Source organism: Bufo bufo, chromosome 5 (genome assembly GCF_905171765.1).
Source record: "Bufo bufo chromosome 5, aBufBuf1.1, whole genome shotgun sequence".
In the NCBI taxonomy this organism is placed as follows: Eukaryota; Metazoa; Chordata; class Amphibia; order Anura; family Bufonidae; genus Bufo; species Bufo bufo.
The window spans coordinates 159,734,807-159,758,312 of NC_053393.1; the positions used below are offsets into that span (position 1 = coordinate 159,734,807).

The 23,506-nt window shown below is 45.8% G+C and overlaps 1 protein-coding gene across 3 annotated transcripts in view; it reads right to left on the reverse strand.

The window, feature by feature from the left end:
- MIB1 (MIB E3 ubiquitin protein ligase 1) overlaps positions 1 to 1,615 on the reverse strand; it is a 122,452-nt gene extending 120,837 nt beyond the window's left edge. For all 3 annotated transcript variants that reach the window (XR_005779299.1, XM_040434024.1, XM_040434025.1), the window contains exon 1: positions 1,178 to 1,615. Coding sequence is in view for 2 of the 3 variants with exons in the window: in XM_040434024.1 (XP_040289958.1) it covers positions 1,178 to 1,406 (229 nt within the window). In the remaining variant the exon portion in view is untranslated. The remainder of the gene's footprint in view (positions 1 to 1,177) is intronic.
- Positions 1,616 to 23,506: the final 21,891 nt, after the last annotated feature.

The window sequence follows — 23,506 nt, forward strand, 5'->3', positions numbered from 1 at the left end:
GTGCCATTCCTTTACTACTTCTACTAGAAGTTATGAATGACTTGCTAGCAGTCTGCACTAAGGGTACAGAGGGGAGGAAACCAGTTGGGGGGGGGTGTACCTGCACAGACTGAAAATGGCAGCACTGATTGGATAGAGGGAGTCTGTGCAGGGACACGCCCCCAACTGGTTACCTCCCCTTGTACCCATACTGCAGACTGCTAGCAAGTCATAACTTCTAGTAGGAATAATAGGAATGACACTACAGACATAACAGATGCTCCAGAACTGTTATTACATGGGGGATGCAAGAAGCTATTAAACAGACATGTCAGGAGGGGTGGTAGGTCCTCTTTAAATGCACATCACACAGAGCGGAATTTATGGTTTGATTTTTCACAGAATTCCAAAAATACCAGTGGCAGTGTGCACCCACCCCCGTTACGTGGCAGTGTGCACCCAACCCCGCTACGTGGCAGTGTGCACCCAACCCCGCTACGTGGCAGTGTGCACCCAACCCCGCTACGTGGCAGTGTGCACCCAACCCCGCTACGTGGCAGTGTGCACCCAACCCCGCTACGTGGCAGTGTGCACCCAACCCCGCTACGTGGCAGTGTGCACCCAACCCCGCTACGTGGCAGTGTGCACCCAACCCCGCTACGTGGCAGTGTGCACCCAACCCCGCTACGTGGCAGTGTGCACCCAACCCCGCTACGTGGCAGTGTGCACCCAACCCCGCTACGTGGCAGTGTGCACCCAACCCCGCTACGTGGCAGTGTGCACCCAACCCCGCTACGTGGCAGTGTGCACCCAACCCCGCTACGCGGCAGTGTGCACCCCGCTACGCGGCAGTGTGCAGCCCGTTACGCGGCAGTGTGCACCAGGTTACGCGGCAGTGTGCACCCCGTTACGCGGCAGTGTGCACCCCGTTACGCGGCAGTGTGCACCCCGTTACGCGGCAGTGTGCACCCCGTTACGCGGCAGTGTGCACCCCGTTACGCGGCAGTGTGCACCCCGTTACGCGGCAGTGTGCACCCCGTTACACGGCAGTGTGCACCCCGTTACACGGCAGTGTGCACCCCGTTACACGGCAGTGTGCAGCCCGTTACACGGCAGTGTGCACCCTGTTACACGGCAGTGTGCACCCCGTTACATGGCAGTGTGCAGCCTGTTACACGGCAGTGTGCAGTCTCCTCACCGGTGGGCGCGCTGTCCAGGATCCTCAGGTCGTAGGCCCCGGAGCAGCGGTAGTTGGCCGCGGTTCCGTTGTCCCACACGACCACCACTTCTTCCGGGCTCTCGAAGCTGCGCACTGTGCCGACATGTCCCTCTCCGCCGTCCTGCTTCCCCCATTTCCAGTCCGGACCTCTAGACACACGGGCCCCGACCCCCTCCACCATAACCCGGTTATTACGGGAGCCGCTCATCCCCCGGGAGGGATTCAGACACCCCGGGCCCGGCTGCCTCACTTTCCTTTTGGTTCCTGTCCACGTAGCAGGTACCGGAGCAGAGAGGAAGAGCGCGCCAAGTCCCCGCCGCAGGCGGCTGTGTGCACGGAGGAAAGTTTCCCTCAGACAGGGAGTTAGGAGACAAGGCCGGAGCTCCAGCCGCTGCTTACACCCGACCACTACGGAGACTGCGCGGACAGAGGCGGGGGCGCGCCGGGCTGGAGAGACTCGGGGGCGCGCCTCACTGTGCGGCGGAATGGCTGCCTCTCTGCTGCTTCCCAGCCTCCGCCATAGGGGAGCCCCAGCACTGCATGAAAGCTTCTCTGTGGGGTCTGCTCCTGGTCTGTCACATTAGGGCGCAGGAATTGCACTGTGCCGGGACCATCTGTGTGGAAAAGTGGTGGGCTGTCTACTAGGTAAATGTGCTGCACCGCTGTTCACACTGCCACTAAGGTTTCTGTAAAGAAAGCAGCGCTGGATCGGTCCTGTGATGGATATGAAGGAGAGTATTGACTTATAGTGGGTGCATTGACTAGAATGGCTCTACCAACCGCATGATACCTCCAAAGACAGAACAGATAGAGCCGGAAGTGTTTCCAGGGCTTCCGAACCTGCTAGAGGCTCAGCTCTATTACTACTACAGAATGCCTTCCCTGATACAGTCCTGATCAAAAGTTTAAGACCATTTGAAAAATGGCAAACAATCATATTTAGCATGGCTGGATCTTAACAAGGTTCCAAGTAGAACTTCAATGTGCAACAAGAAGAAATGGGAGTGAGACAAAACATTTTTTGAGCATTCAATTTAATGAAAACAACGAATAAACTGAAACAGGCTGTTTTTCAGCTGATCAAAAGTTTAGGACCACACCTCCAAAAAAAAACTAAACCCCCCCCAAACAGAAATCCAACTTCCAAACATGAACTCAGTAATGAGTAGCTCCGCCGTTATTGTTTATCACTTCAAAAATTCCTTTCGGCATGCTTGATGCAAGCGTTTCCATGAGGTGAGTGGGAACTTTTCTCCAAGTGGTGAAGACGGCCGCACGAAGGCCATCTACTGTCTGGAACTGTTGTCCATTTTTGTAAACTTCCCTTGCCATCCATCCCCAAAGGTTCTCAATTGGATTTAGATCAGGGGAACACGCAGGATGGGCCAAAAGAGTGATGTTATTCTCCTGGAAGAAGTCCCTTGTCCTGCGGGCATTGTGTACTGTAGCGTTGTCCTGTTGAAAAACCCAGTCGTTACCACACAGACGAGGGCCCTCAGTTATGAGGAATGCTCTCTGCAACATCTGGACATAGCCAGCGGCCGTTTGACGCCCCTGCACTTCCTGAAGCTCCATTGTTCCACTGAAGGAAAAAGCACCCCAGACCATTATGGCGCCCCCTCCACTGTGGCGCGTAGAAAACGTCTCAGGTGGGATCTGCTTGTCATGCCAGTAACATTGGAAACCATCAGGACCATCAAGGTAAAAAAAATTCTCATCAGAGAATAAAACTTTCTTCCACCTTTGAATGTCCCATGTTTGGTGCTCTCTTGCAAAGTCCAAACGAGCAGTTCTGTGGCGTTCAAGGAGACGAGGTCTTTGAAGACATTTTTTGTTTTTGAAGCCCTTCAGTCTCAGATGCCGTCTGATGGTTATGGGGCTGCAGTCAGCACCAGTAAGGGCCTTAATTTGGGTTGAGGATCGTCCAGTGTCTTGACGGACAGCCAATTGGATCCTCCGGCTCAGTGCTGATGATTTTTTTTTGGGTCTTCCACTTGACTTTTTTGTTCCATAACCCTCAGGATCCTTTAAGAAATTCCAAATGGCTGTCTTACTGCGTCCCACCTCAGCAGCGATGGCGCGCTGTGAGAGACCCCGCTTATGCAGTTCAACAACCCGACCACGTTCAAAAAGGGAGAGTTTTTTGCCTTTGCCATCACAACGTGTGACTACCTGACAGAAAATGACAATGAATCCACATCTTTGCACAGATTTGGCCTTTTAAAGGCATGTGGTCCTAAAATTTGGATCAGCTGAAAAACAGCCTGTTTCAGTTTAATCGTTATTTTCAATTAATTGAATGCTCAAAAAATGTTTTGTCTCACTCCCATTTCTTCTTGTTGCATGTTGAAGCTCTACTTGGAACCTTGTTAAGATCCAACAATGTAAAATATGATTTTTTGCCATTTTTCAAGTGGTCTTAAACTTTTGATCAGGACTGTATCAGCAAGGGGAAGTTGTCCAGGGCCGGGAAGCGCACACTACACTTTTTAGCGCTCACTTTTGACCACAGCATCTATGGGGTTAAATGGCTGCGATCCGCATTATCGGCAATTGTAGACTTTGGCTCCGGTGTCTGCTATTTAAAACAGCAAGCATCCAGCAGCTATGGTATTCACCGCGCTCAAGAGCGAGCGCCAGCTTTAACCTCCGCACTTCAAACGTACATGTACAGCGTTGAGACTGAAGGGGTTAATAAAACATGCGTAAAACCAGGAGGTAAAATTGTACACACAAATTCAGATGCAATTAGGTCAGGTAGAATATAGCATAACATATGGCAGCAGGGCTGTAATGGGGAGAACAAATATATCCACTTGTGGTACCATAACCCAGAAGGGAAACATTCTTCTAAGGCAGGCATGCTCAACCTGCGGCCCTCCAGCTGTTGCAAAACTACAACTCCCATCATTCCCGGACAGCCTACAGCTATCAGCCTACAGTAGGGCATGGTGGGAGTTGTAGTTTTACAACAGCTGGAGGGCCGCAGGTTGAGCATCCCTGTTCTAAGGGTATGTTCACATGCAGTTTTTGTTGAAGGAGGTTTTGAGGCAGATTTTCCTTCAGGTTTTTCAGCCAAAGCCAGAAGTGGATTTGAAAGGAATCGGAAATACTGTATACAGGGAGTGCAGAATTATTAGGCAAGTTGTATTTTTGAGGATTAATTTTATTATTGAACAACAACCATGTTCTCAATGAACCCAAAAAACTCATTAATATCAAAGCTGAATATTTTTGGAAGTAGTTTTTAGTTTGTTTTTAGTTTTAGCTATTTTAAGGGGATATCTGTGTGTGCAGGTGACTATTACTGTGCATGATTATTAGGCAACTTAACAAAAAACAAATATATACCCATTTCAATTATTTATTTTTACCAGTGAAACCAATATAACATCTCAACATTCACAAATATACATTTATGACATTCAAAAACAAATCAGTGACCAATATAGCCACCTTTCTTTGCAAGGACACTCAAAAGCCTGCCATCCATGGATTCTGTCAGTGTTTTGATCTGTTCACCATCAACATTGCGTGCAGCAGCAACCACAGCCTCCCAGACACTGTTCAGAGAGGTGTACTGTTTTCCCTCCTTGTAAATCTCACATTTGATGATGGACCACAGGTTCTCAATGGGGTTCAGATCAGGTGAACAAGGAGGCCATGTCATTAGATTTTCTTCTTTTATACCCTTTCTTGCCAGCCACGCTGTGGAGTACTTGGACGCGTGTGATGGAGCATTGTCCTGCATGAAAATCATGTTTTTCTTGAAGGATGCAGACTTCTTCCTGTACCACTGCTTGAAGAAGGTGTCTTCCAGAAACTGGCAGTAGGACTGGGAGTTGAGCTTGACTCCATCCTCAACCCGAAAAGGCCCCACAAGCTCATCTTTGATGATACCAGCCCAAACCAGTACTCCACCTCCACCTTGCTGGCGTCTGAGTCGGACTGGAGCTCTCTGCCCTTTACCAATCCAGCCACGGGCCCATCCATCTGGCCCATCAAGACTCACTCTCATTTCATCAGTCCATAAAACCTTAGAAAAATCAGTCTTGACGTTTCAGCTTGTGTGTCTTGTTCAGTGGTGGTCGTCTTTCAGCCTTCCTTTCCTTGGCCATCTCTCTGAGTATTGCACACCTTGTGCTTTTGGGAACTCCAGTGATGTTGCAGCTCTGAAATATGGCCAAACTGGTGGCAAGTGGCATCTTGGCAGCTGCACGCTTGACTTTTCTCAGTTCATGGGGAGTTATTTTGCGCCTTGGTTTTTCCACACGCTTCTTGCGACCCTGTTGACTATTTTGAATGAAACGCTTGATTGTTCGATGATCACGCTTCAGAAGCTTTGCAATTTTAAGAGTGCTGCATCCCTCAGCAAGATATCTCACTATTTTTGACTTTTCTGAGCCTGTCAAGTCCTTCTTTTGACCCATTTTGCCAAAGGAAAGGAAGTTGCCTGATAATTATGCACACCTGATATAGGGTGTTGATGTCATTAGACCACACCCCTTCTCATTACAGAGATGCACATCACCTAATATGCTTAATTGGTAGTAGGCTTTCGAGCCTATACAGCTTGGAGTAAGACAACATGCATAAAGAGGATGATGTGGTCAAAATACTCATTTGCCTAATAATTCTGCACGCAGTGTAAAGGAAGGACATATACTTCTCCTTCCTGCTGGACCCAGTTCTGGTTTTGGCTGCCTCAAAACCTCTTGTAAAAAAAACTCTGACCATAACGGCTTTTTTTTTTTTTACTCCGTATGCTCAATAAAAGACATGAACAGAGCAAGTGTTTGTGTAAAGTATTAGTCTAGTTAGATTGTGTTTGCCTATAATTGTGACCACGATTTATTAGTGATCAATGTAGAAATCTAGTTACAGTTGCAAGAAAAAGTATGTGAACCCTTTGGAATGATATGGATTTCTGCACAAATTGGTCATAAAATGTGATCTGATCTTCATCTAAGTCACAACAATAGACAATCACAGTCTGCTTAAGGGCTCTTTCACACTTGCGTTCTTGTCTTCCGGCATAGAGTCCGTCGTCGGGGCTCTATGCCGGAAGAATCCTGATCAGGATTATCCTAATGCATTCTGAATGGAGAGAAATCCGTTCAGGATGTCTTCAGTTCTGGAACGGAACGTTTTTTGGCCAGAGAAAATACCGCAGCATGCTGCGCTTTTTGCTCCGGCCAAAAATCCGGAACACTTGCCGCAAGGCCGGATCCGGAATTAATGCCCATTGGAAGGCATTGATCCGGATCCAGCCTTAAGCTAAACGTCGTTTCGGCGCATTGCCGGAGTAGACATTTAGCTTTTTCTGAATGGTTACCATGGCTGCCGGGACGCTAAAGTCCTGGCAGCCATGGTAAAGTGTAGCGGGGGAGCAGCATACTTACCGTCCGTGCGGCTCCCGGGGCGCTCCAGAGTGACGTCAGGGCGCCCCAAGCGCATGGATCACGTGATCGCATGGATCACGTCATCCATGCGCATGGGGTGCTCTGACGTCATTCTGGAGCGCCCCGGGAGCCGCACGGACTGTAAGTATACCGCTCCCCGCTCCTACTATGGCAACCAGGACTTTAATAGCGTCCTGGGTGCCATAGTAACACTGAAAGCATTTGGAAGACGGTTCCGTCTTCAAATGCTTTCAGTACACTTGCGTTTTTCCGGATCCGGAGTGTAATTCCGGCAAGTGGAGTACACGCCGGATCCGGACAACGCAAGTGTGAAAGAGGCCTAAACTAATAACACACAGAATTAAATGTTACCATGTTTTTATTGAACACACAATGCAAACATTCACAGTGGATTTAATAACTGGTTGAACCTCCTTTGGCAGCAATAACTTCAACCAAATGTTTCCTGTAGTTGTAGATCAGACGTGCACAACGGTCAGGAGTAATTCTTGACCATTCCTCTTTACAGAACAGTTTCAGTTCAGCAATATTCTTGGGATGTCTGGTGTGAATCGCTTTCTTGAGGTCATGCCACAGCAACTCAATCGGGTTGAGGTCAGGACTCTGACTGGGCCACTCCAGAAGGCGTATTTTCTTCTGTTTAAGCCATTCTGTTGTTGATTTACTTCTATGCTTTGGGTCGTTGTCCTGTTGCAACACCCATTTTCTGTTGAGCTTCAGCTGGTGGACAGATGGCCTTAAGTTCTCCTTCAAAATGTCTTGATAAACTTGGGAATTCATTTTTCCTTCGATGATAGCAATCCGTCCAGGCCCTGACCCAGCAAAGCAGTCCCAAACCATGATGCCCCCACCACCATACTTCACAGTTGGGATGAGGTTTTGATGTTGGTGTGCTGTGCCTCTTTTTCTCCACACATAGTGTTGTGTGTTTCTTCCAAACAACTCAACTTTGGTTTCATCTGTCCACAGAATATTTTGCCAGTACTGCTGTGAAATATCCTGTTGCTCTTGTGCAAACTGTAAACCTGTAGCAATGTTTTTTTTGGACAGCAGTGGCTTCCTCTGTGGTATCCTCCCATGAAATCCATTCTTGTTTAGTGTTTTACGTATCGTAGATTCGCTAACAGGGATGTTAGCATATGCCAGAGACTTCTGTAAGTATTTAGCTGACACTCTAGGATTCTTCTTCACCTCATTGAGCAGTCTGTGCTGTGCTCTTGCAGTAATCTTTACAGGACGGCCACTCCTAGGGAGAGTAGCAGCAGTGCTGAACTTTCTCCAGTTATAGACAATTTGTCTTACCGTGGACTGATGAACAGCAAGGCTTTTGGAGATACTTTTATAACCCTATCCAGCTTTATGCAAGTCAACGATTCTTAATTGTAGGTCTTCTACCGAGGCATCATTCACATCAGGCAATACTTCTTGTGAAAAGCAAACCCAGAACTGGTGTGTGTTTTTTATAGGGCAGGGCAGCTGTAACCAACACCTCCAATCTCATCTCATTGATTGGACTCCAGTTGGCTGACACCTCACTCCAATTAGCTCTTGGAGATGTCATTAGTCTAGGGGTTCACATACTTTTTCCACCTGCACTGTGAATGTTTACATGGTGTGTTCAATAAAAACATGGTAACATTTAATTCTTTGTGTGTTATTAGTTTAAGCAGACTGCGATTGTCTATTGTTGTGACTTAGATGAAGATCAGATCACATTTTATGACCAATTTGTGCAGAAATCCATATCATTCCAAAGGGTTCACATACTTTTTCTTGCAACTGTATATGCAAAGGGTTCACTTACTTTTCTTTCAACTTTCTAAGTACAGTGGTTCCTCAAGACACAATGGTTTTTCTCGAGCCATTGTATGTTGAAATTTGACTCAACATATAATGCTTCAGACTCAGATCCAACCAATCAATATAGCCGGTACTGGTCATCTAGTGGCTCTTCTTTACAGTACAGTGCGGTACTACACAGAGGCGGATTGGCCATAGATCTTACAGGGAAATTTCCCGGTGGGCCGATGCCCAGGGGGCCACCTGAGCCCTCCTCACCGCCGGCCAGTGGAAGTTTTTGGGGATGTATTTTGTGCTGCTGGCAGTATTTTGTGATTGATTGTGGTATTTGGCTCTGTTGGGGTGGTATAATGTGCCACACATTGCTGACCCTGCCTTCCATCAGTTTGGACCCAAAACGGGGCCACTGTTAGTATTTTTCCAGGGCCACTTTAAGTTCCCAGTCAACCCCTGGTACTACATGTCCTGTACTGCCCTCTGTATGTGGAAGGATGAGCTGCACCTTTGGGTGTCTGGTGAGAGGGGCTCTGTTGTGTTTTTCTGGTACACTGTGTGCTATACAGGACCCTGAAGAAGCCCTTGTCCTCATCATGGAAAAGAGATTGAGAGCTTTCAGCATTTATTACTGACTGTTATATATAAGTACTTGGTTGATCTGTCTAAATCTTAATTTTCTCTTTATCTTGGAATGACATGTGGGGCTTTGAACCAATTAACAGTTTTCTATGGTAATGGATGTAGCGGAATCAGATGATTTTAGGGGTGACTCAACTTCACCCAGACAGAACATCCTAGAGGGTGGTGGGATACATGTCAAACCACACATGTACCAAAAATATTTTAAAAAATTGTCACCTGGCTGCATTCCTTCTCTAGCTGCTGGCTCCTGGTGTGCACTGCTTGCATATGTAGAAAACAGATGTGAGATTGTCCCACTGGATGTGGAAGTGAAAGAATGCTAATTTGCCCTTTGCTCCTTGACGGAAGAAATTAGTTTTTCTACGCTGGACCACTTCCTTTGAACCCAGAAATTCCTTACATGGGACACCCTTAGTGCAGATGGGCTGCCTTCACAGACTTGACCTGATTCAAATGTGAAGGAATCAACCACGTCTTAATACTTGAATCTTGTTCTTCTAAACCAAATGTGTGCCCTCACCCAGGCCACTGTTGTGATGGCAGTGGTAAGGAGACCGTGGACTCTTCTCACCAGATGAACAGAGCAATAGCCCAGAGACTTCAGGTAACTCACCCCCTGACAAATTCAGAATTCTGTTATTCAAAAGAGTCATTTTCAGAGTATCTGTGAGGAAGCCCAGATACTTCAATTTGGTGGAAGGAATTAGATGAGACTTCTTGAGGTTCACAATGAAGCCATGAGTGCTGAGCATCTCTCAGGAAGCAGAATGTCTCTAGATTGTGCTTCCACCAGCCAATCAGTGCCTTACATTTTGTCCCCATTCGTTGTCAATGGGGACAAACCTGAACTGAACGAAACAGAGTCACCAGAATGCATTCCGTTCCACTTGGTTGCGTCCCCATCTAGTGGTGTTTCCTAGAATAATATGTTTTATATATGAACATAAGACTGCTAGGAGACAGTATTAAAATGGTGGGTCCAGGCTTTTCATGCGTTGACAATATAAGCTTTTTGCTGGCTTTTCATTAGTCTATTGCAGTCACGTGAGCAGAGTATTTACCAATTAGACACCACCTAGGGATAAATAACTGATTGATGCATAGACCTTCTTGTCACAGTAACCTAATGCCTCATCTGCAGCTCAAGCTGAAGAGCACTGGAGAGGAGCGGTGAGGCAGCAGCCAATACCTGAAGGATGCAGAGCAACAGGAATGGAAGGAGGTTACAAGCACAGCCAAGGATAAGAGCATCAGGATGATGGCTCCATCTAGTGACAGTTTTATGCTTTTATATGTGACATCTGTTCTCAAAGTTTACCAGGTGCCCACAGGAGTCTGTGCAGCATAAGGTGGCCATCCTCATTAGATAAATGTTGTTTAATGCTTAAACAGCATTTAAACAAACATCTGGTGAACAATCTGTTCGCAGACACGGCCGTACACACTAGTTCAAACTGGCCATGCATGTCCAACACACCTGGGAAATGGATAAAAGATCTTTCTGTGAATGTTCTTCCAAATAAAGATCTTTCGTTCATGAACAATCTTTCTTTGAACATCCAGCTATTGGGCGAAATGATTAAACACGTCCAACTTCTCTTCAAACGATAATGGTCTGTTATTGGTCAGCTAAACTAAACGTTTGCTGTTAATCTTCAACTTAAGAACATTCATTTTGGTTGAAATTGTCTGTTTTGATCAACTTTAGACTGATGTGTACGGACTCCTTTAGGCTGTGTTCACATCTGTGTTGGAGACTGTATCCGGAGCATCCGAGTGCTCAGCTTCCACGTCTTAAAATCAAATGTAGACTTTATTGGAACATATTAAAATCCAACACAATTGCGCATTTTGAATGACAACAGCAGTCTTAGGGTACTTTCACACTAGCGTTTTTCTTTTCCGGCACTGAGTTCCGTCCTAGGGGCTCTATACCGGAAAAGAACTGATCAGTTTTATCCTAATGCATTCTGAATGAAGAGCAATCCGTTCAGGATGTCTTCAGTTCAGTCTTTTTGCCTTTTCAGGATGGAGATAATACCGCAGCATGCTGTGGTTTTATCTCCGTTCAAAATTCCGGAACACTTGCTGGAATGCAAAGCATTTTTTCCTATTGACATGCATTAATGCCAGATCCGTCCCCGAGTGTTCCGGCAAAATGGATCCGGCATTATGGTCTGCGCATGCTCAGACTGCAAAAAATTGGAAAAAAAATAGTAACATAGTAGTAACATAGTACATAAGGCCGAAAAAAGACAATTGTCCATCCAGTTCGGACTGTTATCCTGCAAGTTGATGCAGAGGGAGGCAAGAAAAAAACCCTGTGAGGTACCAGCCAATTTTCCTCACTTTAGGGGAATAAAAATTTCCTTCCCGACTCCAATCAGGCAATCAGAATATCTCCAAGGATCAACGACCCCTCTCTAGTAGCTATAGCCTGTAATATTATTATACTCCAGAAATACATCCAGGCCCCTCTTGAATTCCTTTATTGTACTCACCATCACCACCTCCTCAGGCAGAGAGTTCTATAGTCTCACTGCTCTTACCGTAAAGAATCCTCTTCTATGTTTGTGTACAAACCTTCTTTCCTCCAGACGCAGAAGATGTCCCCTCGTCACAGTCACAGTCCTGGGGATAAATAGATGATGGGATAGATTTCTATACTGACCCCTGATATATTTATACATATTAATTAGATCTCCCCTCAGTCGTCTTTTTTCTAAAGTGAATAACCCTAATTTTGATAATCTTTCAGGGTACTGTAGTTGCCCCATTGCAGTTATTACTTTAGTTGCCTTTCTCTGGACCCTCTCCAGCTCTGCTATGTCTGCCTTGTTTACAGGAGCCCAGAACTGTACACAGTACTCTGTCTGGTCTGACTAGCGATTTGTAAAGTGGTAGGACTATGTTCTTATCACGGGCATCTATGCCCCTTCTGATGCAACCAATTATCTTATTGGCCTTGGCAGCAGCTGCCTGACACTGGTTTTTGCAGCTTAGTTGGCTGTTTATTAAAATTCCTAGATCCTTTTCCATGTCAGTATTACCAAGTGTTTTATCATTTAGTATGTACGGGTGACTTGCATTATTCCTTCCCATGTGCATAACTTTACATTTGTCAGTGTTAAACCTCATCTGCCACTTATCTGCCCAAGCCTCTAATCTATCTAGATCCATCTGTAGCAGTATATTGTCCTCTTCAGTGTAAATTACTTTACACAGTTTAGTGTCATCTGCGAAAATTGATACTTTACTATGCAAGCCTTCTACGAGATCATTAATAAATATATTGGAGAGAATAGGGCCCAATACTGACCCCTGAGGTACCCCACTAGTGACAGTGACCCAATCTGAGTGTGTACCGTTAATAACCACCCTCTGTTTTCTATCATTGAGCCAGTTACTTACCCACATACAGACGTTTTCTCCCAGTCCGAGCATTCTCATTTTATATACTAACCTTTTATGTGGTACAGTGTCAAAAGCTTTGGAGAAGTCCAGATATACGACATCCATTGACTCGCCGCTGTCAAGTCTAGAACTTACCTCCTCATAGAAACTGATTAAATTAGTTTGGCATGACCGATCCCTCACGAAGCTATGCTGATATGGCGTTATTTGCTTATTTCCGTTGAGATGCTCTAAGATAGCATCTCTCAGAAAACCTTCAAACAGTTTACCCACAACAGATGTTAAACTTACCGGCCTATAGTTTCCAGGCTCTGTTTTTGGACCCTTTTTGAATATTGGCACCACATTTGCCATGCGCCAATCCTGTGGAACATTCCCTGTCAGTATAGAGTCCGCAAATATCAGAAATAAGGGTCTGGCTATGACGTTTTTCCAGAGAGACGGATCCAGCATTTCAATGCATTTGTCATACGGAACAGGATCCTGATCCGTCTGACAAATGCCATCAGTTTGCATACGTTTTGACGGAACTGCCTGCCGGAATCCTCTGCCGCAAGTGTGAAAGTACCCTTAGTTATAGCATAAAAAAGCACGTACAAATAGTTGATTTAATAAGAACACAAAGAGCCAATAAATAACAATCACAAGTGCATGTAAATTAAAATTGGTTTTAGCTATGCACAATAACTGTTAGGCATCTCACAACCTGTGAGTAAATCTCAGCTAGTTAGTAAGGAGTGAACAGAAGTTGTTTATTCAGCTCAAGAAATGGCATAAGTGTAGTAGGTAAAATATAAATCACTACAAAGTCCCGGTCACAGTCAGTGTTTGGGTCAGCGATCTCCAACAGCGACCCTGAGACAAAACATGATAGAAATATTTCTGGTTTAAAGGTGCAAGTGATTGAGCTAGTTTCTAAAACCTATCAGTGATGCCGACCATCGACAAAAATTGTTCAATCGTGAAACTTATTGGTTACTTTTGTTAAAAACGTGTCCCCTCTGGTATGAATAGAAAAAAATTGATCTAATTCTTAATTATTAAGCCTTGTTCACATGTCCCAATTTTGGTAGATGATTTCCATCGGAGATTGTGTGCTAGGGTCAGCATGGATAAAGTCCATTTGTGTGTTTTGGCTCACAAAGGTGCTGTATCCTGTCTTGCTACTCATGTACCAAACTCCTGCCTAACAACCTACTCTGCTCCTTAGCCACATGCCCGGACCTCAGATCTGCCTAGTACTCTGCACCTTCTCATATTTAGACTACGCTTATAGCCTAATTCCTCAGTGCTGCACACTGGTGTCTCTGACCCCCATGGGTCGGCCGCCAACCACAACAGAACTATCTTTGGAAAAGGTAGCCTGGTGGCTCCCCCACAGTGAAGTCCAGATCCCTGTAAAGGGGGCACTGCTAGGATAATGCCCATAGAGTTAGCCCATAGTCAAACCAGTTGGTTAGTACAGCGGGTGCACACTCACTGCTGTAACATGGACACATTTAGGGATGTTTTATTTATTCTTTGTTTCTAATACACAGGCGCTTGCACTATTAGTATCTAGCGCTGCGGTACCGCAGCGGAATCGCCACCGCTGCTAATCACAAGTAATGCGTATAGTCTCTCTTCAGGTACTGCGCGATGCACTCCCTATATGTCTCCACTTTCTGTCAGTGCTCAAGAACCCACAGTATACAGTAACTAAAACAACCTCAGATTGGTAAATACCTGATTCTGAGTCTTCGTTTGTTCAACTGTCTGTCCTGCGTTTTCTTATGCTTCTTATGTTGTCACCTCCAGAGTGAAGGGGATACAGGAGGCTGGACCCTACTGGTTTTGCCGATATTGAGCTTGCCCCGGCCGGTGGCACAGCTCAGTTTAAACAGTCTGCTTGCTCGCGCTCACACGGAGCGCTGTGTGACGTCACAGTAAGAGCCTGTGACGAAATTGGCTTGGTAAGCTCAGTGACCCCTGACCTACATACACAGGTGAATCCAATTATGAGAAAGAGTATTTAAGGGGGTCAATTGTAAGTTTCCCTCCTCTTTTAATTTTCTCTGAAGAGTAGCAACATGGGGGTCTCTCAAATGACCTGAAGACAAAGATTGTTCACCATCATGGTTTAGGGGAAGGATACAGAAAGCTGTCTCAGAGATTTCAGCTGTCTGTTTCCACAGTTAGGAACATATTGAGGAAATGGAAGACCACAGGCTCAGTTCAAGTTAAGGCTCGAAGTGGCAGACCAAGAAAAATCTCGGATAGACAGAAGCAACGAATGGTGAGAACAGTCAGAGTCAACCCACAGACCAGCACCAAAGACCTACAACATCATCTTGCTGCAGATGGAGTCACTGTGCATCGTTCAACCATTCGGTGCACTTTACACAAGGAGATGCTGTATGCGAGAGTGATGCAGAGGAAGCCTTTTCTCCGGCCACAGCACAAAAAGTGCCGCTTGAGGTGGGCTAAAGCACATTTGGACAAGCCAGCTTCATTTTGGAATAAGGTGCTGTGGACTGAAGAAACTAAAATTTAGTTATTTGGCCATAACAAGGGGTGTTATGCATGGAGGAAAAAGAACACAGCAAGTAAAATATGGTGGTGGTTCCATCATGCTGTGGGGCTGTGTGGCCAGTGCAGGGACTGGGAATCTTGTCAAAGTTGAGGGACGCATGGATTCCACTCAGTATCAGCAGATTCTGGAGACCAATGTCCAGGAATCAGTGACCCTAAACGCTACTCAAAATCCACTAAAGCATTTATGTAGAGGAACAAGTACAACGTCCTGGAATGGCCATCTCAGTCCCCAGACCTGAATATAATTGAAAATCTGTGGTGTGACTTAAAGAGAGCGGTCCATGCTCGGAAGCCATCAAACCTGAATGAACTAAAGATGTTTTGTAAAGAGGAATGGTCCAAAATACCTTCAAGCAGAATCCAGACTCTCATTGGAACCTATAGAAAGCGTTTAGAGGCTGTAATTTCTGCAAAAGGAGGATCTACTAAATATTGATTTCATTTCTTTTTTGTGGTGCCCAAATTTATGCACCTGCCTAATTTTGTTTAAACAATAATAGCACACTTTCTGTAAATCCAATAAACTTCATTTCACTTCTCAAATATCACTGTGTGTGTCTCCTATATGATATATTTAACTGACATTTTTTATCGTAACAACCAACGATTTATACAGGAAAATCATGACTATTAACAAGGTTGCCCAAACTTTTGCATCCCACTGTATCAAAAAAATAAACCTGTCACTTAATTCCAGTAAATTAATGAAATGATTGGGGGGGGGGGGGGGGTAAGGTCCCACAGAGATAAGGGTGCACAGAGATAATGAGTACACAGAGATAAGGTCCCACAGAGATAATGAGTACATTCTTCTCTACTAAGTAGTGTTTATCACTATTAGGTATTGTGGGGGGAATTTATCATCTGTGGTGTTTTAGTGTCAATTTTAAGTCTCTTTAGTTTGTGTTCCTGTGCCAAATTTATGAAGTGAGTTGCCAAGAGGCAAAGAAGGAGGACAGGAATGATAAGAGGAGGAGATGAAGGCTGAAAAGGAGGTGGATGAGAGAGGATACAGGGGCTGAGAAGGTGGAAATGATCCTTCAGGAGGATAAGGGGAGGGGGTGGAGGCTAAGGATACGAGAGGAGGATACAGAAGCTTAGAAGGAGGACATGAAGGATGAGAGAGGAGACTAAGGAGTAGAATAAGGAGGAGGCAAAGGAGAACATGGAGGCTGCGATAAAAAAAGGAGAACATGGACACTGCGGAACACAGAGGAGGGGATTGAGGATGAGAGAAGGAAACAGATTGTGAGGATGGGAAAGAAGAACATGGGAGCTGAGGATGGGAGGAACTATGATGGCCCCTGCTCCACCATTGTATTCAACTGTATATCAGTAGTAATAAGTCAGAGCTTTTTTTTCTTGAAGATGTTTCGCTAGACATCCATAGTAACATATTAACTTGGTACAAGGCCGAAAAAAGACATCTGTTTATCCAGTTCAGCCTGTTATCCTGCAAGTTGATCCAGAGGAAGGCAAAAAAAAAAACTAATTGTGAGGTAGAAGCCAATTTTCCCCACTTACAGGGAAAACATTTCCTTCCCGACTCCAATCAGGCAATCAGAATAACTCCCTGGATCAACAACCCATCTCTAGTAACTATAACCTGTAATAGTATTACACTCCAGAAATAAATCCAGGCCCCTCTTGAACTCTTTTAGTGAGTTCACCATCACCACCTCCTCAGGCAGAGAGTTCCAGTCTCACTGCTCTTACCGTAAAGAAATCCTCTTCTATGTTTGTGTAAATCAAGTTGGTGGGCTGTGCTGATAAACTCACAGACCCAAAACTGCCGCATCCCGCTGGGTCAAAATACAAACACAGATCAGATAAAAAAGGGAGAGTGGGTTCCAATATACTGATCCATTCAAATAAATAATAGATGGCAGCCACACACCAGAACACAGCCGCATCCTTCTGGACCGAGACATGGGGGGGGGGCTAAGATAGGTATTGATTCTTATCTAATTGAATGGATCAGTATATTGGGACCCACTCTCTCTTTTTTATCTGATCTGTGTTTGTATTTTGACACAGCGGGAAGCGGCAGTTTTGGGTCTGTGCGTTTATCAGCACAGCCCACCAACTTGATTTTCGCCTCAGAAACTGGGATCATAATTAGTTGGTCCCCTGATGAGTTGGACTGATGTCCAACGAAACGCGTTGGAACGTTAAATAGGGACTTACGGTAATACTTTAATTGGTAACAGGGCCCTCCGCCACAGTGTGACAAAGCTGGGCAGTCTCCATTGCTGCGCAGGGACAGGGAGGGGCTGTTAGGTATCTACGGGCAGCTATGGGATTCTATTGAAGATATTCTGACCGCCACCTCAGGGTATATCCATTGTAGGGATAGACTAGTTGTAAGAGACCCAGTACTAGTCTCCCCATCATCCCTAGCTCCTGGTTACCAATGGCGCAGCGAGTGTTGTTTATCTGAAGCATCTAGGGATTTATCTTGTTATTAGAATAAAAGTTACATTTAAGGTATCCATTTATAGTTGTACAGTCAGGTCCATAAATATTGGGACATCGACACAATTCTAACATTTTTGGCTCTATACACCACCACAATGGATTTGAAATGAAACGAACAAGATGCCCTTTAACTGCAGACTGTCAGCTTTAATTTGAGAGTATTTACATCCAAATCAGGTGAACGGTGTAGGAATTACAACAGTTTGCATATGTGCCTCCCACTTGTTAAGGGACCAAGAGTAATGGGACATAATAATAATCATAAATCAAACTTTCACTTTTTAATACTTAGTTGCAAATCCTTAGCAGTCAATTACAGCCTGAAGTCTGGAGTGCATAGACATCACCAGAGGCTGGGTTTCATCCCTGGTGATGCTCTGCCAGGCCTCTACTGCAACTGTCTTCAGATCCTGCTTGTTGGGGAATTTTCCCGCCAGTTTTGTCTTCATCAAGTGAAATGCATGCTCAATCGGATTCAGGTCAGGTGATTGACTTGGCCATTGCATAACATTCCACTTCTTTCCCTTAAAAAACTATTTGGTTGCTTTTGTAGTATGCTTTAGGTCATTGTCCCTCTGCACTGTGAAGCGCTGTCCAGTGAGTTCTGAAGCATTTGGCTGAATATGAGCAGATAATATTGCCCGAAACACTTCAGAATTCATCCTGCTGCTTTTGTCAGCAGTCACATCATCAATAAATAAAAGAGAACCAGTTCCATTGGCAAGCATACTTGCCCACACCATGACACTACCACCACCATGCTTCACTGATGAGGTGGTATGCTTAGGATCATGAGCAGTTCCTTTCCTTCGCCATACTCTTCTATTCCCATCACTCTGGTACAAGTTGATCTTGGTCTCATCTGTCCATAGGATGTTGTTGTCATGCCCCACTCTGACGATGTGCGGAGGTCAGCCAGGATTGCAGCACGAGTCTAGTATTTGTTTTGATGCTGTGCTGGATCCGCCTCGCATCAGGTGCACTGGGTGGAGTCATTAGTTTAAATGGTCTCCAGCTAAGTGCTCTGAGCGGATTATACTGTTCATTATGGTCTGGGATGTTTGGAGGGAAGGTTGGCTGTTTGTTCCTGCTCTCAGCAGATAAGTGTCTTTTCGTTTGGTTGTTTATTTCATCTATCCCATCCAGGTTCTGTGCGAGCAGGCTGCTCCTTTCTCCCCACTTCACCATCTCAGGGAGTTCAGGGTTCTGTTAGTATAGGCTGGAGGACACAGCAAATCTACCTTCAAGGTTTGTCTGTGGGCTGAGCATTGCAGGGAAAGAGGTCAGGGATAAACTAGGAGGTGACCCTTCCCCTGTCTCTCGTCCAGAGCCTGGTTGGTGTGTTATCTGTTAAACTGTGCACGTCCGCCATGACATTATAATCCGCCATACTGTGACCGCCATTTCTCAGTGTTTATGTGATGGCGTCAATTGATACACTGGTTGACCGCATGCAGGGTTTGTCCCTGGAGGTTGCGGATCTACGTAGTACGGTCACACAGTGTCAGAGGGTGTTGGCTTCAGGTACAGGTCAAATTGTTGGGGAGCCTAAAGTCGCTTTTCCGGAGAAATTTGCAGGGGGTACTGATGATTTTTTCCGTTTCAAGGAATCATGTAAGTTGTACTTTCGATTGTGCCCATTTTCATCAGGTAATGAGGATCAGAGGGTGGGTATCGTCATGTCTTTGCTGAAAGGGGACGCGCAATCCTGGGCTTTTTCCCTGCCGCCCGGTTCTCTGGCTCTCCGGTCGGTGGAGGAATTTTTTAAAGCCCTGGGATTGATTTACGATGACCCAGATCGAGTTTCGATGGCAGAGTCAAAATTACGTAACTTACTACAGGGTAAACATACTGCTGAGGTTTACTGCACAGAGTTTAGGAGGTGGGCTACTGGGTCGGGGTGGAACGACCCCGCGTTACGTAGCCAGTTTTGTCAGGGGTTATCTGAAAGGTTGAAGGATGCTCTGGCTTTTCATGAATACCCAGATACTTTGGAAGACGCAATGTCTTTGGCGATACATTTGGATAGACGTATCAGAGAGAGGTGTATGGGTCCCTCTGTGCAGGGGATTCCTCCCGCGTGTGGTTTTGTTTCACCAGCTGCCCAGGGTGATATTGCTTGTTATTCTGGGGTAGGGGAGGAACCCATGCAGTTAGGTCAGATATCTTTCCATTCGGATAGGAGAGATATTCGTAAAGCGCACAATTTATGTTTCTATTGTGGAAAGAGGGGTCATTTTGTTTTTTCTTGTCCGTATGTTGAACCACAGGGGAAAGTGATAAATAAAATGAAAAAAAAAACCTCCCTCACACTTGGTAGTATGAATGGTGTGGTAGAGCAGACTGGTATGCAAGTTCCCTGCAGTTCCCATTTTCTCCTTTCAGCTATGGTGGCGCTAGAGTCTAGAAATGTGTTTGTTGATGTTTTTCTTGATTGTGGTGCTGGGGTAAATTTAATTGACTTTCTGTTTCTTGAGGGTTTGGGACTAAGTATTTGCACGTTAGAGAACGAGATTCGTGTTTTTGCCATTGATTCTTCCCCTCTTTCTCAAGGGAGCCTTACTCACGTTGTTCATGATATTCATTTAAGGGTGGGTGATTCACATGCTGAGATCATTTCCTGTTTCGTCATGAAGGATTTGCCAGCTCCAATCGTTTTGGGGTTGCCATGGTTGTCTAAACATAACTCAATTATAGACTGGCAGGCGAGACAAATCATTGGTTGGAGCAAGTTTTGTTCGGATAATTGTCTTGTCACACCTATTTCTAAAGTGTCCGTTACGGCCTTGCCTCAGTATCTCTCAGATTTTTCAGACGTGTTTTCGGAGGGTGGGGCTCAGGAATTGCCCCCTCATCGTGACTATGATTGTCCTGTGAATCTCATTCCGGGGGCTAAGTTGCCTAAGTCTCGGCTCTACAACCTCTCTCAACCCGAGAGAGAGGTCATGCGAAAGTATGTCGCCGAGAGTTTGGCAAAGGGTCATATTAGACCATCTAAGTCTCCAGTGGCTGTAGGTTTGTTCTTCGTGAAGAAGAAAGATGGATCACTGAGACCGTGTTTGGATTTCCGGGAGCTGAATCGTATTACAGTCCGGGATCCATATCCCCTGCCTTTGATCTCTGATCTTTTTGATCAGATTGTTGGAGCCAAGGTGTTCTCCAAGTTGGATTTGAGAGGAGCATACAATCTGATCAGGATCAAGGAGGGGGATGAGTGGAAAACGGCCTTCAATACGCACGAGGGTCTTTTTGAGAACCTGGTAATGCCTTTTGGGTTGACGAATGCGCCAGCGGTATTTCAGCGATTCGTCAATGATATTTTTCATCACTTGGTGGGGAGGTTCGTAGTAGTCTACCTAGATGACATTTTAATTTATTCTCCTGATCTGAAGACCCATCAGGATCATGTGAGACAGGTTTTGACGATCCTTCGGGAGAATAAGTTATACGCCAAATTGGAGAAATGTTTGTTTGCGGTGCAAGAGCTTCCATTTTTGGGATACATGCTTTCTGATTCTGGTTTTCGTATGGACCCCGAAAAGGTCCGGGCGGTTCTGGAGTGGGACCGACCGGAGAATCAGAAAGCTTTGATGCGATTTTTGGGGTTTACGAATTATTATAGAAAATTGATTTTGAATTATTCCACGCTAGTCAAACCTCTTACTGATATGACCAAGAAGGGCGCTGATGTCTCTGTCTGATCGGATGAGGCATTGCAGGCCTTTTCGGCTATAAAGGAGCGTTTTGCGTCTGCTCCCATTCTGGTGCAGCCGGATGTATCTCAGCCATTCGTGGTCGAGGTTGATGCATCAGAGGTGGGGGTTGGGGCGGTGCTTTCGCAGGGTCCTTCTCCTGGCAAGTGGGTCCCGTGTGCCTTCTTCTCCAGGAAGCTCTCGGTCGCCGAGAGGAATTATGATGTTGGAGATAGGGAGTTGTTGGCGATCAAGTTGGCCTTTGAAGAATGGCGTCACTGGTTAGAGGGGGCTTCTCACCCCGTTACTGTGTATACAGACCATAAGAATTTGGCTTACCTGCAATCTGCCAAGCGTCTGATGCCTTGTCTCGCAGCTTCCCTGGGGGAGGTGATTCAGAAGATCCAGCGCCGATTTTGGCGGATGGAGTGGTGGTCTCCTCTCTGTACCCTGAATTGGAGATGGAGGTGTTGGGAGCTCAGGAGGGGGCTCCTGGTTCGTGTCCCCCAGGGAGGAGAGATTCTCTTCGGCCTTATCCTCTATCTGGCGGGGGATTCAAGGGAATTTGGAGAGGATGGGTGAGAGGTATAAACGAATGGCTGACAGAAGACGTGTGACTGGTCCGGACCTGTGTGTGGGTGATTTGGTGTGGTTGTCCACTAGGAATATCAAGTTGAGAGTGCCATCTTGGAAACTGGGTCCAAGATTTGTTGGTCCGTATAAGATTTCTGCTGTGATCAATCCTGTGGCATTTCGACTTGATCTGCCGCAGACTTGGATCCACAATGTCTTCCACAAGTCTTTACTAAAAAAATATGTTAAACCGGTGGTACCATCGCCATTGCCTCCTCCTCCTGTTCTAGTCAAGGCAAACTTGGAGTTCGAGATCTCCAGGATTCTCGACTCGAGAGTTCTGCGGGGTTCCCTCCAGTACCTGGTTCACTGGAGGGGATACGGTCCTGAGGAGAGGATGTGGGTTCCGGCGTCAGATGTCAACGCCAGCCGTCTGGTGAGGGCCTTTCATAGGTCCCATCCGGATAAGGTTGGTCCAGGGTGTCCGGAGGTCACCCGTAGAAGGGGGGGTACTGTCATGCCCCACTCTGACGATGTGCGGAGGTCAGCCAGGATTGCAGCACGAGTCTAGTATTTGTTTTAATGCTGTGCTGGATCCGCCTCGCATCAGGTGCACTGGGTGGAGTCATTAGTTTAAATGGTCTCCAGCTAAGTGCTCTGAGCGGATTATACTGTTCATTATGGTCTGGGATGTTTGGAGGGAAGGTTGGCTGTTTGTTCCTGCTCTCAGCAGATAAGTGTCTTTTCGTTTGGTTGTTTATTTCATCTATCCCATCCAGGTTCTGTGCGAGCAGGCTGCTCCTTTCTCCCCACTTCACCATCTCAGGGAGTTCAGGGTTCTGTTAGTATAGGCTGGAGAACACAGCAAATCTACCTTCAAGCTTTGTCTGTGGGCTGAGCATTGCAGGGAAAAAGGTCAGGGATAAACTAGGAGGTGACCCTTCCCCTGTCTCTCGTCCAGAGCCTGGTTGGTGTGTTATCTGTTAAACTGTGCACGTCCGCCGTGACAGTTGTTCCAGAACTGTAAAGGCTTTTTTAGATGTCGTTTGGCAAACTCTAATCTTGCCTTCCTGTTTTTGAGGCTCACCAATGGTTTACATCTTGTGGTGAACCCTCTACATTCACTCTGGTGAAGTCTTCTCTTGATTGTTGACTTTGACACACATACACCTACCTCCTGGAGAGTGTTCTTGATCTGGCTAACTGTTGTGAAGGGTGTTTTCTTCATCAGGGAAAGAATTCTTTGGTCATCCACCACAGTTGTTTTCTGTGGTCTTCCGGGTCTTTTGGTGTTGCTAAGCTCACCGCACCGGTGCGTTCCTTCTTTTTAAGAATGTTCCAAACAGTTGTTTTGGCCACACCTAATGTTTTTGCTATCTCTCTGATGGGTTTGTTTAGTTTTTTTCAACCTAATGATGGCTTGCTTCACTGATAGTGACAGCTCTTTGGATCTCATCTTGAGAGTTCACAGCAACCAGGGGCGTAACTACCATAGCGGCAGATCATGCGACTGCTATGGGGCCCAGGGCAAGAGGGGGCCCATTCTTAGTTCGGATTATCTTCTCTTCTACTGGAGGTAAAAAGTTGGTCAGGATTCTACCCTCTAAAGGAAAAACTTTTAGCAAATGAGGCAGTGAAAAAATGGCCCAAGGGTCATTGAAAGGGTATTAGGCAGAAACCCTTCTGTCCTGTGTGGGGGGCCTGGTTAGATCCCT